General features: G+C 33.6%; 1 protein-coding gene across 2 annotated transcripts in view; it reads right to left on the bottom strand.

Moving 5' to 3' along the window:
• LOC123549849 (carbohydrate sulfotransferase 15-like) overlaps positions 1 to 19,395 on the bottom strand; it is a 182,417-nt gene that overhangs the window by 102,361 nt on the left and 60,661 nt on the right. For both annotated transcript variants that reach the window (XM_053544972.1, XM_045338289.2), the window contains one exon: positions 17,195 to 17,296. In XM_053544972.1, coding sequence (XP_053400947.1) covers positions 17,195 to 17,296 — 102 coding nt within the window. The remainder of the gene's footprint in view (positions 1 to 17,194; positions 17,297 to 19,395) is intronic.

The following is a 19,395-nucleotide window of genomic DNA, read 5'->3' as shown; positions in this document are numbered from 1 at the left end:
TATTGTAATACACAATGAAATTTAAAGGGTGATTAAACCATTTTGCCACAATAAATTATTCTTATATTTAGTGTAACGTATGCAATCTTGGGGTAAAAATTAATATAAGAAAAACGCAATGTTAAACGAATACTCAAAAACAACTGTCTCCAATCGGCCGACAAGAACACGAAAAAAAAATATATAGTTGAGCGTGCCATGAGAAAAACAACATAGTTTTAGTTTTTTCGACCACCTGGATCGAGACCAACCTGCGCATCCGCGCAGTCTGCCAGGATCCATGCTGTCGCTAACAGTTTTTCCTAATTTACTAGGCCGTTGAAAGCGAACCAGCATGGATCCTGACCAACGGCACGGATGCGCAGCTGGTCTCGATCCATGCGGTCGCAACCCACTATTTGGGTTTCTTATTCATTATATTTTTTTAGATATATGGATATTAATGGTGGTATTATTTATGCATACGTATACTGACAGACTAAAATTTTGCGTAAACACAGAGAATTAGATTTTAACTAATTTTTAACGATAAAAATGTAATATTTAACGCGCATAAAACACAACCCTCCATTGCCGTTATAATTGGTAACGACAGTGGAAAACTTCTTATTGCCGCTGCGGTCAGGGTTCGTTTCCCGCGCGACACAACTTTTTTTTCTATATATGACAGTTTTAAATAGTTTATAGAAACGAAATGATTCCTATTCTAAGTTTCATAATGTGACAACTTCAGTCTTAAAAGGTATCCTTGATGAACTGATAATTGTGCATTTAATCGAACCTCCCATTCAATATTTTACTCCTAGATGTTCTTTGTAGAATTTATCGTCAAGCATATCCTGTGATTGATTAAGGAATATTAAAGCCTGTTGCCTGGGGTCAATATATTTCGAAAAAACAAACAAACTATGAGAACAATAACAGTCGCGGAAGTCTATTCTTTGCTGACTCCCGTTTTTCTGTACTCTAGCAGGCCTGTTCCGTGCACAAAAAGACATGCGCTCGTGCAAACAAGCATTCTAATTTACAAAGTGTCATTTATTAGGAATGAAATTGAGTATGTTCTGTACATGCGAACTTCAAACATTCAATCAAACTAGTCCATTTCTTCATTTTACACTGATAAGACATGAAGAAACTGTTACTATACTTATTATCGAATATTCGGCAACTCTAATATGAAATTAATGGAAATTATATTGATACCCTGATATTATTTATTATATTTTAGTATATGTTAATCTATGAGATTTTGGATAATTTAAATCCAGATTTACAGATGCATTATATTTTATGAACCCTTGAAAAGAGATGGGACTGGAGATAAGATTTTACTGTCTAAGAATATTATACCTGACCGCGAGATTGGAAATTCTGGAAATCTTCAGATTGTTTAACACAAATATTAAAACGTTTAGAGCAAAGATAATCGTTCAGAATTTTTCAGTCACAAATTTTACAGAGATGTTTGAAATATTAAATTAAATAAACAAGAACTTAACAACGCGACGGTTATGCATTCTCATCATCAGATGTTCGACCAAATCCCGGGGAACACGTAGACCTCTGGTATGGCGAGAATGCTGTTTAGTCACTTATGTAATTTTATTCAACTGTACAAAAGATTTTATTGTGCATTTTGAATAAGTTCTCACACGAGAATTGCGTAATGCGGACAGGTAAGGAACAATAATATTTAGCATAGTTTACGTTAACACTAGCGTGGTTTAAATTATACCGTGGCTGTAGTTTGACATTTGGTAGGAATAAAAAAGGGAAGTGTTATCTTAATCCAATTACCGCACTTATGTCGTTGAAGTTTGTGACAGGTAAAAACTCTCTTGAAAAAAGTCTCTCCTCTTTATGTTGTCTGTACTGTAGGTCCAGTTGAAGACAGCTATCAAAATGATGTGAGGATTGACCGGACAACGTGTGACGGCCACTATGAACACCATGCATTTTTATATAAAATTACTGGGAAGATAGATTTTAACGTAATATAACCATAAAATGCAAATAAAACACACATAGATAACTTGTATTAAATACAACAGGCACCGTTTTAATGAGATCTAATTTCTTTTCGCGACGAAAATGAGTAAGGGCGTGTCTGACACTTAATGATCGTCATCCCTGCCACAGGTCATTTATATGCGTGATAATTTTTCGCATCATTTAATAGATATAATTATCATATCTATGAATTGCAAGAGTCCATTTATTTTATAACTTTTAATGCTTCATTATTTTATTCCAGTTGAACACAAGAATTGTTTTACTGAATCAAAAAACGGGACGACTATTTATTTTCACGATAGAGAAATACTTATGTGTGAAGTATTTCTACTAGTATTGATCAACAGACACAGACAGACAGCCCGATAACCATTCCGTTCGCAGTGACTTTCGTAACAACAGATAAAAGCTTATACTTATTAGATCATGAAACTGAAGACTTCCATGTGGTTTCATCATTTGTAAACCTACCTTACATATCGTGTGCCAGTACAAACCAACATTCCGTCTTTTTAAAGTACATCTTCGTACATAGGAGGGTGTACTGCCTTTTTAGAAGACGCAAATCTAAAAGACTGGAGCGTAATCAGCATCATGGGAATAACGAAAACATGTCAACAATAGAAAAGAAGTGATTCTCCACTGATTTTTGTCCGAGTCAACCGCGCAGAAAATAAATGTTAATGCTAGTTTGTCAGTTAGAAATGAACATAATAATATTTAAGAAATGCTGATGTTATCGATTACACACATTTTAATTCTGCTTATATCCTTTTGGACATGAAATTGAAAATGAATCATAACCGTTTTGAAAAACTATTTAAAAAGTATTTAGTTGAATAAAATTTAGTTTAATCGACATGTCTCCCAGTTTATAACAATAGTAATTTTTTTCTCATACCCTGTCTTTGTCTTGCTTATTTTCTAACATACCGTATTTCTGCTGTAGTATCACCGGACATTCATTTTTGTCATCGTTCAGTGTGTGCCCAGAATCCAAAATTCATGTCACATAAAAGAAAAATTACGGGATTTGTTATACTAACACTGCAAGACGCGAAAAGTCTGGGTAAATGTATCTTTTAGAATACTGGTCCTTGAATTCCCCGAATACAAAACCAAATTCAGTCTAAATATTAGCTTAACGGGAAAAACCTGGCCCGATATCAAAACACAGTTCGTATATCCCCGAATATCAATGCAAATACATCCGTATATGACACAAGTACGGATCCGTATATTGCGTAAACCATGCATATACGACTATCCGTAGCCCAATAGTAAAAAACAGTTTCGTATTTCCCCGTATATGACACAAGTTGGGATCTGTATATTTGCGTATACCATGCATTTTACGGGACTAGTCCGGAGCCCGTATATCAAAAAGTATAGTTCGTTATGCCCCGTATATGACAAAGTACGGTATTCGTATACTTAGTATATCCTGCGTTTTTTTTTTAAATACGAAAAAATCCGAAGCCCGAAATTTGAAAAACAAGACCGTTAAATGGCCCAATATTAAATGCAGTCACAGTCCGAAATGACAAAACTACGGGATCCGTATACTACGTATATCAATGCGTATACGGAAAAAATCCGAACCCGTATATTAGAAAATACAAGTCCGTATATGCCCCGTATATTAGATGCAATCACAGTCCGTATATGACAAAAATACGGGATCCGTATTACTACTATATCGGATATACAGGCTTCGTATACGTGTTCCGTATATTCTACAATACGAAAGTATACGGGAAAAAAAGTCTCAAGACCCATCGAATACATGAAAATGAAACTTATTTAAAGCAGGACACGAATAAACACCATTTCTAGGGATTTTTTTTAAAAGTCGTATATTGGCTATAACGGGAAATATACATATATGTATATTCGTGCGTATACGGGCTCCCGTATATGCATGACAAATAACGGACTTCCCTTATACTAATGTTCCGAATACGGGATCTAATTAGTCCGTATATTTGTTAATATACATCCCGTAATACTCCCGTATTTTCGAAATATACCGGACCGTACACTCCCGTACTTGACCCTTTATCTTTTCGCAGTGGGTATTTTAACCGTTTGTTGCTTATGCAATTGTATTTGAGAACAAACGGATAAACAGATTGAAAAAAGACAGAACAGACATTTTAATATATTTAACTTGACATTAATTTGACTGGGGTGCATCATCTATTGTGCTATTTTTTAATCCGTTAAAAGTATTGTGCGTTCGGAATCATAATATTCGCCCAACTTGGAAACGGTAGTTTACCGTTGCAACTCTTGAATTAAGGCAGAATTTTACATCACTAGTATTTTCAGATTAATTATCTATATTTTCTCAAACTTTTTAGAAATAATATTTGAAAACATTCACCAGGCCCCAATTTCACAAGAAAAACTTAAGTAATTACATAGTAAGTCTGGTTATTTTAAGAGTATGCTATTATTTAAGCTGTTGTTATCTAATGTGATTGTTTTTTTCTATACCAATGTATTGATAGCTAAATTAAACTAGGCTATAGTACTTGTCAGGCAGTACTTATTTCAACCGCAAATTCGATTATTTCTATTAAGCAACGAGATAACGAACTTAAGTGATTTTTTTAATAAAAAATTTATACTATTCATTTTCCTATAAAAAAAATTTCAAATTGTTTTGGTTTGGGGGGGGATCTAGAAATAGTCATGTACGGTCCTGATAAAGATGAATAAAGTCAACATGAAACGCATACCATGCAAAAAAACAAGCATTTCAAATAACACACTTATAATAGCTAAGCAATTACTAAATTTTTTTGGGAAATTGGCCCCTGAATGTTGCTTTAATGATACCTTTAAACTGCATTTTTCTTCGCCGCACAGTTTATTTATTCGTTTTGCTTAAAAGAAAAATTTTAGATACACCCCGATAACATGCATATTTTTCATGTATAATATTTTTTAAAAATGAATTAAACCTTTTCAAAATGGTAGATTTTATAAAACGAATCACACAATTCATTCCTTCGTGTAAATTAAAAAGTTTCTTTTGCCCTTCAAGTAAAAACTTTCCCCCAGGTTTAAGTACACAACCCTCTAAGGTATTCAAGTGAAAGAAAATGAAAAAAAAAATTTTAACACAAATCTCTGTGTAACATTTTATCGTCTTATGTTTTTACCCTTTGAATTTCGAAATCTCGAATTTTATAATTCTTTCTATGACATGGGTGGTGTTTTCCATTGTAACGCATTTTTTTTTCACTTTAAACAAAACTTTTTTAAATAAATTATTTAACGGGTTTTCGACGGCTGTAATTCATTTTTTTATAAGCTAAAATGAAATATTTGCCGTTTAAAAAAAGGTTTTAAAAATTGCTTAGAATGAAAAATTATGCTAAACACATGATTTTGAGATGAAATCTTAAAATTTTGCTTTAATTTTGTTTGGTTTAAAAACATAATATAAACTCGGGGCGTCTGTTGGGGGCATTGTAACCAACAATTTTTTTTGGGGGGTTTCTGAGGTCATTTATTCTTATTTTGGGGGTATCATTAAAGAATCCCCAAAAAAAATAAACAAACACATTTTGGTTATCGTAAATTCTTATGTTTGTTTCATTTTTTTTTTTGTTCTTTTTTTTTTTTTCGTCTTTTTTTTTGACAAAATTTATCATTTAATGCATTCGAACAGTGAGGAATGTTTTTAAGTTCCCGATAAATTTTGATAAATTTCAGTATGTCGTTCATAAAGACGCCTGAGTCGGGACGGTGAATGCCGTCTACAAGATAATGCGTATAAACAGATGGTAAACGTAATTTCCGGACACAGATGCGACTTGCAAGGGTCAAAATCTTTAAATTATGGAAATTTACCATAAACATAGAGTGAATAATACAAATAAGAAAGGTCTCAAAACGAGCTCAAAGAAATCAGATTTAGCTAAAAATGTACTGATTTAAGTAATCAACCGGAAATCATTACGTAACTGTTATGCAATTGACTGATAAAACATAGGTCACTTACGTAATCAAGACCCTAACTTTATTTCGAGAGTGTCCCCTAATTAGAGCGGATCATTAAATTTACTGAAGCATATGACTTTGTTGTGACATACTTTAATGCCTTCGGTCAACAATGTCATAAAAAACGCACTCGGATTAAAAATATTGAGCCGCGCCATATGAAAACCAACCTAGTGGCTTTGTGACCAGCATGGATCCAGACCAGCCTGCGCATCCGCCTGGTCTGGAGCCATGCTGGTCAAAAGCCACTATGTTGTTGTTTTTTTTTTCATTGTACGGCATCAATCACGTAGCGGAGCCTAATATAAATCTCTCTTTTTTTGATCTCTAATGTTTACATGCTGGATCATTTTCATATCGAAAAGATCGTGTGCAGAAGTCATTACCCGTAATTAATAGAATAATTATGAATTTCCCCAAAGAATAGAACATCGTTTAACCTAATCATGCTGGACACGACTGAGTCTGCCTTTGCGACCAGTGTAAATCGTGATCAGCCTGCACATCCGTGCAGTCTGATCATGATCGGCACTGTTCGTCATTCAATCAGTATCTTTTTGGTAAGCACCCCTTTTAACAGTTAATGGTACTGTCCAAATTGAAAGATTGAGAGAACATTATAGAAATTTAGGCAGGACAAGGGTTAACAACAGATAAAGAATGTAAGTGTAGAACACCCTCCCCGCTACCCGACCCTCTCTATTAAATCTAACCGCTGCATTCACCATCCGAACTACTTTGATATTGTCAAATAAAAACTTTCGAATTCAAAAAATCAATAGAAATGAAAAATAACAATTTTAAGATGATAAATATCTTTTGAATAGATGATTTTATACAAGTTGTAACTATGCTAACCGGCGGATGTTTTGGTTTTAACGCGCATGCGCTCTTTACGTGTGGCAAAAGAACTCTCAACCATAAGAAAACCTACATAAAATTATCATCATATTACGAATTGTTTTGACATTATAAGGATAATTTAATTCAAGTAATTTATCATACAGTATACTTTGATTAAAGACATCTGTGAAAATTCAACATATCTTACCTGAAAAGTCTGTTTTATTCTTATTTTCGTCAGAAAAGAACAAGCATTTCCAGTTTTTTCCACACATTACACATATAAAACTTGTTCCTTACGTTTAAAAATTCATATTTTTTTCCAAATATCTATTTTTACAACAATATTAAATAGTTGTTATATACATTTTTCTCCGCCTTGAATGACATGTCGCGGCTCCATGTCACTGAGGTTGCTATATTAACTGATATACCGGAAATCATTGCGTAATATTATGCAAATGTCATGATAAAACATAGGTTACCTGGGTAATCAAGACCGAGAGTATCCTCTAATTAGGGCGGATTATAAAAGTTACTGAAGCAAATAAGCTGGCTTTGATGTGATATACATTAATGCTTTCGGTCATCAATTCCATTAAAAGAACGCACACGGATGAAGATATCACGTGGCGGAGCTGTTTTGTGAATCAAAAAATAAACATTGATAAACGTGATATCTAGTACTAGTATAAAAACAACTATAAGAATATTATGTTATGCTATATATTTGGAACTTTAATGGACATTTAATTTTAAAAAGATGACAGTGTAGTTACAAAAAATCTAAATTCGTAAGATATGAATCATATCAAGGACTACAACTATACACTGAAGGAAAATGCCTGATATAAATATCTATTTTTTATGTTTTCATGCTGGATCATTTTCATATCGAAAGAAGTCATTACCCGTGATTTAGAATAATTATGATAAACTTGAATTCCGCAAAGAATAGAACAGATAAAGAGTGTAAGTGTAGAACACCGCTCCCCGCTACCCGCCGCCTTTCTATCAAATCTTTTCGCTGCATTGACCATTCGGCCAGTTGGTAATGTCAAATACAAAACTTGCAAATTCGAAGAAACAACAGAAATTAAAAAATAACTTTTTTAAGATGATTATTGTTATTTTTGACAAAGAACTATAAAATTTTATAGCTGTTTGTTTTTGAATACTGAATGAATTGATCCCCATTGGAGTATAATTGGACATAAAACCATAGGCTGAACTTTGTTAATTGAACATTTTATTTTCAAATTCGACTTTTAACTACATGTATGGTAACTGCGACACGTTGTAAGTTATGTGAGATCACGTTAGGAAATAAAACAAAATCTTTGTTATTACTTTATTAATTCATGGATTTTTTTTTCATTTTACTGAACCTTAATTTGTCGAGATCATACGTGCCGAATAAATAGTCCATTAATCCAAAATCATCAATGATAATGCGCATTAGTTAAATCTATTGGTTTGCAAATATATACATATATTTTCCTTTGCCTTACGGTGGATATTTACTATAAAACAAACTCATTATTGATCGAATATATTAAAATACAATGTAACTCTAACGTTATTTATATTGTGCAGTCATGTCTTTTTGCCCTACGTAGAGTGCGCATGCGCGAAAATTGTTTTCCGTTGCCAAGGATGTAGCTCCCTGTAAAAAGGTCTATACGGAATGAATTGATCCCCATTTGAGTATAAGTGGATACAAAATCCAAGGCTGAACTACGTTAATTGAATATTTTGTTTTTAACTTCGACTTTAAATTATATTGAAAGTATCATGTAAGCTTATTATCATAGGTGGTAAGTTCTGTGAGATCATGTTAGGAAATAAAATAAAAGCTTCATAATTACTTTATAAATTTGGAAAATATCATTTTTTTCTTAAACTAAATTTGTCGAGATTAAAATTGCTGAAAAAATGTTTATAAATCTAAAACCACCCATGATAATACGCATTAGTTAAAGTATACCAGTTGCGGTTTTACAAATATATTTTCTTTTTCTTGTGGTGGATATTTACTATAAAATGAATTCATTATTGACCGAATAGATTGAAATACAATATAACTCTAACGTAATTTCTATTGTGCGGTCAAGTCTTTTTGCCCTACATAGATTGCGCATGCGAGAAAATTGTCTCTCGTTGCTTGGGTAATAGGTCTCTGTAAAAAGATCTATACTTGCGTTACCGTAAAGCTCGATTCTTTGAGCTCGCTATCAGTAAACTTCTGAAAAACATTCAAATGACATTATGTAGCGGCTCAAAATTTGAGTCAAATTCAAAACAGAAACTATCGGCTGCTAGCTCTACTTGAACAATCAGTAAGATTGACTGAAGTATGTAATATATGGTACATATTTGTATAAAATGCTACAGAACACCCATATTTAGCAAATTAACAAAACGATACATTTTTTATTTATCCTTTATTTCTTTCAGATCTCTGTGTGCATGCGATTATCTTTAGCCGACTTGTGAAATGTCCAAACAACTCCAACTGCTTCCTAAGATGATAACACGGACGATAAAGGAATGAAGAGTTAGTTGATTTTTAAATTAAATTTTATGTGGTATGACACTTTTATTGATCAGGTGCGAAATGCTACAGAACACCTATATTTAGTTAAAGGGCATTTAAGCATAACCAGTACAATGTATCTTGTTGTTAGAACTTACGTATAGTTGTTGTTGTCTTTCTTTTTTTTTCTTCTTTTTTTTAAGTAATCAGAAGCAGACAACTTACCGACAGTTATCATTGTATACATACACTCAACAAAATTCCTAATCGGTCAGTTTATATTAGTATTACTCTTTTGTCAATAATGCAGGTATTTTCACGGAATTTCACATGCCGACATTTGAAAAGGTACTGCAGCTAATTATTAATTTATTTTTGGTGACTCATGGCCAAAGTAACCGCATTAGGCGTTTTGCCTAATATTGGATATTTTGCACGTGCAGTGCATGTGCACCAACATGCACGTGTTCATTTTCAATTTTGGCATTACTGACGAAAGTCCAAATGGAAAAACACATATTATGGTGAAATTGAGACAAGTGCAATGGGGTCGAGGTGTCGAAATGTTGCTAGGTAGGACACATTTACGGCACGTGTGTTATTGTTTTTACAATTTCAATAGAATTTTGATGTTATTTGTTTGTAACTGTTACTTTGATGGTTATTTCCATTTGTAACCTTATTTCCGTTTACAAGAACCTTCACTCGTTGGTTATCTACCATCCGCGCTCTTTTTTCGAAATTTAACCAAAGTACAATTCATTGGAATGACCGATTTTGAATTTTGTTGTATAATTCCAACAGCCCGGGCGCGTTGCTCTTGTGGCAATTTAACGATGATATGTGTTTTTCTAGTAGGACTTTCGTCAATAATGCCAAAAGTGTTCATTAGCATGTGCATATTAGTGCACATGCCATGCACGTGCAAAATATGTTAATTGGCCAAAACGCCTAAAGCGATACTTTGGCGGTAAATCGGTCGAAAGTAAATCAATACTTAGCTGCAGTACCTACTTAAATGTCAGTATGTGAAATTTCGTGTAAATACTTACATTATTTACAAAATAGTAATACAATAAAAACTGACGGATGAGGAATTTTGTTGAATGTAAATGCACGTGTTCTTAAAATGTCGTCAGATGACGTACTAATAATAAGCACTACTTCCACTCTAGACTTCCCTAGTATTCTCATGATTGGATTTTAATGACGTTTTTCGCAATTGTATCAACGCAGACTTGTGGCATTTGCGTGTTTTCAGCCCCTTGTCCCTATAATTTGTAAGAAAGACCCTTTTACCGAAATATTATAAAAAAAGACCCAGTATTTTTAAATTTGTTGAAATGTTAACATGCAATAAGAAAAAAGATTTTATGCAATTTATGTAGATATATTGAAAAAGCGTTATTAGTTCGTGAAAATGTTTTAAGAAACATACAAATGTAGTTATTTAGAATACTGATTTGTATATAAACATGGATGCAATTTGTTTATATACCATCCTCTATTATATTATATACATTTATTATTATATATTTTGACCTTGTATTTGTATTAGAGATTGTGTTTATGGATGAGAAACTGTACAGTTAAAATCCTAAATGAAATGTTCTGTTCTATTCTGTTCCTATAATTTGTAAATTTTCCAAAGAACGGATGTCATGGTGACGTTATTTCCTATTCGCCACGTTATACTGGCGTTTTGAATATTAATGCCAGTATTTCCAGTATCTTTCTAAAGTTTATCTATCGGAAGAATATGATCATTTTGAAACTTGAGTGATAATTTAGAGCAATAGAATGACGTCCTCTCTTCCGACTGTGCAGAGAAAAAAGTTCTCGCCGATAGGTTTGCCTTGTTAGCTTCCGGCGGATGTTTTCAAATCCATCACCATGTGCGTTACCGCAAAGCTCGGTTCTCGAAAGGCCTGCTCTTAAAGTTCTGTACAACGCATGCATTTATACTTCATCTGTGTTACATTAGTTAACACATTCTCTTTCCGACATTGTTTTCAGTTTCTGTAATTATCTTGCTGATAATGTTTCAGAAGTGTAGATTTTGAAATGATGAACGATTAGACAGTCAATTTCATACATCTGTTAGGATCAGTTTGTGCGTAAATTTTATAAAGAAATTACCGATTTAATAAATCCAAACTATAACTGAGTAGTATTGATAAATAACGAAGTGTGATTGTTTCAGGTATGATTGCTTCACTACGATTGACAAAACTTGCACATCTACTACTTTCAAGCTGGTAAAAGCACGACTTCAAGGTGTAAGCTAGAAAAGAAGATGAAATTTCCGGCCAAAGTGTCAAAATCTTGAAATTAGGGTAAGTCTTAATTTTTATTGGTATGCTTAATTTTTTTCGCACGTGGGACATGGAGCAAGTCACGTGACAGGTTTTCGATACTGCACAGATTTTTTCTTATTCGTAGATGTATGATACACTAATACTTTATTTAAATGATAAAATATTATATTTATGTAGATTCTATATATATTTTATCACATTTAAAAAACAATAAGAAAAAAAACTTGGGTCACGTGACAAGTTTCGACCATCTTCATAACACACCGTAAGTTTCGACCATCCTCGTAACACACCGTAAGTTTCGACCATCTTCAACTTTCGCTTTCGGATGGCTGTGACCTAGTTCACACGATGCTTTTGTCCACGATTCACGGGTGTTAAACGCGCAATCCAGTTCCCACTGGGAATACGCTAAAAATGGGTTGCGCGACTTCCGGTGCTGGTGTTGCGCATCAATATATGCAAACTCGAGGTAGGTGGGTTTTTGTTTTTGTAAATAATAGCACATTTACAAGTGCTTTCGAAAAAAAGCAAAATTCTATTCGACACAAAAATGAATAAAGATCATATTTGTGAAATACCAACTTAGTAATTTAAGAATCAGCCGTTATCACGAAAACTCTGCTGGCTCGGACAAAAAACTGCAAATTTTCTAACTCTTGTGACTTCTTTCTGGAAATGTGACGCTTCTAATTATCAAACACGTGTAAAAAAAGTCATGAATATTACATACACTTGAACTGTTGCTTTTGGGGGAAAGATTGGCAAAAAATAATCGGGAATGGGGTTGCGCCCCGGGAATGGAGTTGGGCGTATACATTATATACATTATGATGTATACGAGCAACTCCATTCCCGGCGCGCAACCCAATTCCCGACGTTTATTTTTTTGTCGATTATGTATCCGTAAGCAGTATTTGAAGCAAAAAAAAAAATGATATTTGTTACTTTAATTTATAACAGTTGAGTTATCATAAAAAGCATCAGATGTCCTATGAGGTCAGAAAATGCCATTTTTGTTGTTTTCATATTTTTTTCACGCTTCGTGTCGCCTGAGTTTTTGAGATTTTTAATTATTTGACTTTTGGAGGTTATTGTTGTAAACAAGTTTTAACAACAGTATAATGTTACAATACAACCCCCTCAAATACCTATTCACGGCATTTATCCCAAGGACGATCGACATTTTTTATAGAGCCGGGACGATTTCAAAATTTTGAAATCGGTTAATCATTTGTATGAAATCGAATCGAACCGGTTAATCGGCCACCATATTGAAAATGCTCTTTTCTTTCCTGATGACCGTATCAAGGTACTTCCAGCAGCTGACTTCATTAGGAACTTACGGACTTTATCGTTTGCAAGCTTTTTGATAATTAATAAATCATATTTTGGTGTATTTTAATTTAAATATATCACGACGGGCTAATCCAAGACTATTGATTCTGTTGATTGTTTTGTTTCTTTGCGGAAATATACTGCGAGTCAATGTGCTGCTCAAAGAAATATATAAAGATAAAGAACGATCGTAATGTTAATTGTTTAAGAGCGGTTAGCGGTCTTGCAAAATTGAAACCGGTTTCACCTAGTAATCGAATCGCATCCGATTAACCGTCCCAGTCCTAATATTTTAAAACAATCTCGCCAGGTATACATACGTCTTTGACAACACAAGAAATGATGTCAGACGACCTTCAGCTTTTCGCGGTAGCAGTGAAAATCAAAGTACATAGGTTAAACTCGGAAAAGAAAGTCGCATTTGTCTCGCGCAGGGGCTACTACGCCGTCTAAATGTATCAGCGTGGACTTCTTTTGCTTCTTTTGCTAATAAGGGGTCAATGTTCATTTTCTTCTAAGATTTGAAAATACCTGGGCTTTAGTAAGACATGCCAGCTTTTCATCTACGAAAAAATGTTTGCACTCGGAAATAACACAAACTTTATCAAATCATTCAAAAAATCTTTTCTGATATTGTCTAAAAGTGTTAGCATATACCTCTGATGTCAGATAGTTTATATTTTGAGCGCTGCATACCTACATATTTCAGAAATATCCTAAAATAAATGAGCCGCACCATGAGAAAACCAACACACTGGCTTTTCGACCAGCATGGAGCATTCGCGCAGTCTGGTCAGGATCCATGCTGTTCACTAATGGTTTCTCTCATTACTTTAAAAGCGAACAACGTGGATCCTGACCAGACTGCGCGGATGTGCAGGCTGGTCCGGATCTATGCTGCTCGCAAAGCCACTATGTTGATTTTCTCATGGCACGGCTCATATATCACGTGGCGGAGCTGATCTTTTTTTAAAAGAAAAAAAAAACAACATTTCACGCTATATCTAGTATTTTAAAATCAGTAAGAATCAATATACATGCACTTGGGACTTATATTTAGGGCCAAGGTTGCATAATGTAAAGCAGACGACCGCTTTGCACTCGACTAGAATCCACTTTTCCATACTAAAAAGTCAAGTCATAACATATACATAATACACATTGAAGGAACCACATATACACTGCGATGCTAGTACTACCTACGGTAGCACAGATGTGGCATAGATGTTTTTATTAACTGTTTATGTTTTTATTTGTTTCGTACTCATATACAATCTAATACCCGCGCGTATTGATATAAAGATTGCATCAGCGCACTTATTAAGTAATGGCTGGTAAGTGCTTACACAATAGTAAGCCAAACCACCGGTACTTTCCAACATGGCGAGTGATACATTTTTACATGTGCGAGGATTTATGAGCCGCGTCATGAGAAAACCAACTTAGTGGCTTTGCGAACAGCACGGATCCAGACCAGCCTGCACATACTCGCAGTCTGGTCAGGATCCATGTTGTTCGCTTATGGTTTCTCTTATTGCTATAGGGTTTGAAACCGAACAGCATAGACTCTGGCACAGACTGTATGGATGCGCAAGCTGGTCTGGGTCCATACTGGCCGCAAGGTCACTATGTTGGTATTCTCATGGCGCGGCTCATATATATATTATATTGATATGTGCGCAGCTATTTCAATACAAGTAAGTCGTTTTCTTTGTCAGAACAGTTTTTATTGTATTAATTATTAATTTGACTTAAAATATTTTGATTTGAAAATTTTAGAAAAAACCCACGTTTTTTCTCTCCAGTAATTGGTAAAGTGGGAGATATCCATCCGCGGGACGTCCCATGGGTTAGCAAAACCCCAATGGAGGAAAAATACTCCCATGGGAGGACCAACTTTGAAAACCTCCCATGAATTCATTCTTTAAGATATAAAGAAGGAAACGACCAATTATTACTCTATGGGACTTGAACTATCGTTTAATGTCAAAAAAAATCAGAGAAAAGTCAAAGGCAAAAGGTAGCTGAGTTTGCGATAATTCCGGATTTGCAAACTAAATCCGGAGACTGTTTAAACAGGTTTTATTGAATTCATTAATTAGTTATCCCAGGTCATAAGATCATGTGCAATATATTCCCTTAATATTGATATAGCTTAAGGGTGCTTTAGGCAGGACAACCAGTGCCTTGAGTTTAAGTTTTCAACCATATTATTTCGTATGCCATTGTAGATTTCTGCGCTGACAGCATGTAAAGTTTTTTGCCTTCATCTCCAGACTGCGAAAAGTGTATTATACATACGCGTTCATATGAAAAACGAGACAGTGTATTTAACACTATATTTTATATTTACTTGATGGCTTGCCAAGATAATACTTTTGATTATTGACCGGGAGTCGATTCAATAACTATTTGATCATATGACATCCGACATGAACAATCAATAGCACGAACTCATGTAATTCAAAACTTTTCTGTATTTGCACTTAGGAACCTAAGTCTGATCTTCAGCAACCTTATTGATCCAATGCATAATACTGTGTATTATTTTTTTTTTATTTATTTATTTATTTTATTTTTTTTTTTTGGAGCGGAGCGATTTGATGAAACTGCCAAAACATTTCAGAAAGGCTTGAAATTACAAAAAAATAAGCAAAGATCCTTAAATATTGAAGGTTAAATGACAAATTGCTCCAAAAACACATGACCCCGCCACTCAACACCTGACTCCAACATATATTTGTGTTTATCGGAACGCGCTACATTTTAATATTTACAAGTATTAAGAAATGTAAATAAGCTAAAAGGTACAAAAAAAACCTTGCATTCTAAATATATTCTAGCGAATAGAGTTACGGGTTTTTTATTATTCATATTAAAAAGAACTGATTTGTTGGCTAAATTTGTATGCTCTAGTCACATAAACAAACGTTTCTACTGGAATATTAACTCACTACATAAAAATAAGTAAGCTCTTACTCTTGTGTTGTGTATATCAGAAATTAATATATATAAGGAAAACACTGCAATAACCTCACAAGTACAATAGGTATCTATGATCTATATATTATAGTGTTTGTCAACTTTCAATGCAATTTCGCCAGATGCCAGAAAATCCATCATCTCCTGATGGCCCAGTTTATTTATGAAATCAAGGACTAATTTTGCAGCTTCTATTGCTCTTTGCTTTAAGATTTAACTTTTGCAGAATAGGATAGACATACATATGATGCTGCAGTCATAACAATAAATGCATTCCCATGTTCAGTTTCTATTTGATAAAATCTTATGATACCAATTCTAATCTTATGATACCATTAAAAATTGCCTTCAATGCGTGTTTTCGTGGATTGAGAGTTCCTGAGTCCTTTAGGATTCTTTTGCCCTGATTGAGTTTCCTTTCTCCACCAGAAAATTGTGTTCATTTTACATAGCTGATGTGTACAAAATTGCCGAAATTTAAATTCACTTGAATCCAAAAGGATTTTGATAGGCAATCTGATCAACATTTTAAGAATGGACAAATCAGATGAGGATATTCAGCACAAGGGGTAACTGTGTTTGATAGATATATCTTCTTCTACGACTAATCTAATAAGAAATTGGCAGTTTGTTAACTTCAGTAATTGTTTCAGGCAGCTATAGTATTAACGATTCTATCATCAGAAATTTGTTATGATTAGACATTATTCTGTTAGCTCTTCAGCAAGAAGGCATTTTAAGGTAACAGGAAAATATGTCTGCTCTGTAGTTTTGAAATAAGTCTACAAAATTGATGCAAGCGGTAGCTGATTCTGCAAAAAAAAAATGGAGAGGGAAAACCGTTAACCAAGTCATCAATTTGGTGTGGCTTAATTAACTTTGAAACTACCTTTATTATTGCATTTTTCCCATTAGGGAAAATGTAACTATGAAAGTTTCTTTAGCTCTTAGCATCAAAGCATGTTAGTGTTTTTCGTATGAAATACACATTTTTGAGTATTTTTCATTTTCATAACGAACTTGCAGCAATTTGGACTTGTGAAACAAATGGGCAGAGTTATCTCCAGGACTGTCTAAACCACTTTTTACCCTCATGATTTAGCAGTCACTTCTTTTTCAATCCACAAAAGACATGTGTTTGTCTTACCAAATATAGAGTTGTAGTATCCATTTTGTTGAATCACTGTTATATCTTTCTGAACGGCATCTTGAAATAATTCCAGATATGCTGATAATGACTGCATTCCTTCTGTAAAATGTTAAATAATATAACATAAGTGCTATCTGCAGTAGAACGAGTTGAAGAAATTTAACTTGAAGGTTTCCTTAAATATATTTAAATCAACAGTGAAATCGCCCTGTTCCAATTTTCAGATTAGATCACTTGCAAAATTCACAGATGATTTCAACATTTTAGTTTCAGTTATTACAGCGCAGCTTCAAAATCAATACTATAAGACTGAAGTAAGGAGCAAGTAACTACAAAGGAAACTAGGTTACTCATTTAAACACTAAAACTGAAGGAATTTATATGACAGCTTAGAAGTCAACAAATCTAATAAGAGCTAGTAATGGGGTCTGCACTATTTTCATTTCCCCAACACTTGCATCAGCTATTCTATCACAAAGTGAATATGACAATGACATGACAATGATTTAATCGATGGCCTCCGGCCCGTATCAACAGTTATTTGTACATTATTCATCACAATGACAATGACTAGAACCACAGTTAGTACATCAATGTACTTATTGTGTACAACATTTATACAATACATATATACAATAGCATAATGTTACTAAAGCTTCTTTGGTACCCTTAGATACAATCTCATGTTATATGAGTATAACTATGCAGAACCTATACATGTATGAGTGTAATCTCTTGCTATATTTCGATTCAGTTGTTAAGCATAAAAGCAATATTTTAAATCTTGTAACATGTACATATGGTACATACATATAAATATTCATACAAATACATGTACTTCATCATACTATGAAGCATACTAACATAAATTTGTATTATTCACTCTGTAGTCATGATATATACTTGTATTTTAGTTCACATTTGATCCGATAAATACTATTTTGCTGACTTTTATATCTACTGGACTGATGATGATATTAATATCACATAGTACTAGTATCATGCAATAATTCACTCCTTGTCTTAAATGCATAACAAGCATACGTTGCTAAATTTTAAATAACACTTTCCGAGTTTGAGCTCATTAAAATATTAATTTATGAATGTTAGGTTTGTCATAATATTTCTTAGCGATATGTCTTGCTCTTAGTGTGGACAGTTTTTGGCTAACTAATATAAAATGGAACTCATTTTCAACTGCATTATTATAAAGTACACATATTTTTTGCTCTCTGGGTGTGATACCTTATCTACCTCTTTCTCTATTTCAAGACTAAGGGAAGAAAGGCGTAATTTTGCTAGTCCGTTTTTGAATTTTCTAATCATTAAAACAGTTAAGTATTTTCCATGTTCAAAAGTATTCTTGAACTGACTGTACACAGATAATTTATGACTATCGCAAATTATTGTATTCCATTCCAGCAAATATTGGTCTGTTTGTACAAAATATTTAATAAAAATATCTTCATTGTTTACCCGCTGGCTGTACCAAATATATCCAAACCCATTACTATATACCATATTTCTTAAACCCGTGCACCAGTTTGTTCGACCGCTATTGTCTGAGCATTTCAGCGTAAGATAACACTTTTTACCAACATATGCTCTCCCAGTCTAAGAATTTTACAACAGTATCTGACGACCCGTTTTTTAGAATTGATGAACATTGCAAAACCTCCCACAATCACCAAGCACTTCAGCATTTGTTGTTTTTTGTTTGACACATAAATATCTTTTACATTGATAATTATGTACTAATTCTGGTGGTGCTAACCTGTATATTTCCCAGATCTCAGTCCCCTATAATAAAACTGGGTTAATTTTTGTGTCAAATATGTTGAAAAATACTTTTTGCGGTAGCTGACCATACTTGTGTAGGTTTGACAGAACCAATATAAGAATTCGTTCTGCTTTAAAAGCTTGATAACTTGCCATTCTGTGAAAGGACAACTGTTGTGATGATGTAACACCAACATATTTTAAAACATTTACAGTTTTAAGATTTTGGCTATCATACACACAATGTTTGTTTTTTGATAGTCTATCATCCTTTCTAAAAACTATAACATTAGATTTAGTAGGATTAACCTTTATTTTCTTTTTAACGCAAAAATCATTTAATAAGTTTAATGACCTTTGTAGCCCTACGACTGTATTTACGATGAAGGCTAAATCGTCAGCAAACAGTAAAGACAGTA

This window comes from Mercenaria mercenaria, chromosome 6 (genome assembly GCF_021730395.1).
Source record: "Mercenaria mercenaria strain notata chromosome 6, MADL_Memer_1, whole genome shotgun sequence".
Taxonomy (NCBI): Eukaryota; Metazoa; Mollusca; class Bivalvia; order Venerida; family Veneridae; genus Mercenaria; species Mercenaria mercenaria.
Note: the sequence above shows the minus strand (reverse complement) of the source record. Positions and strands in the feature narration are given on the sequence as shown.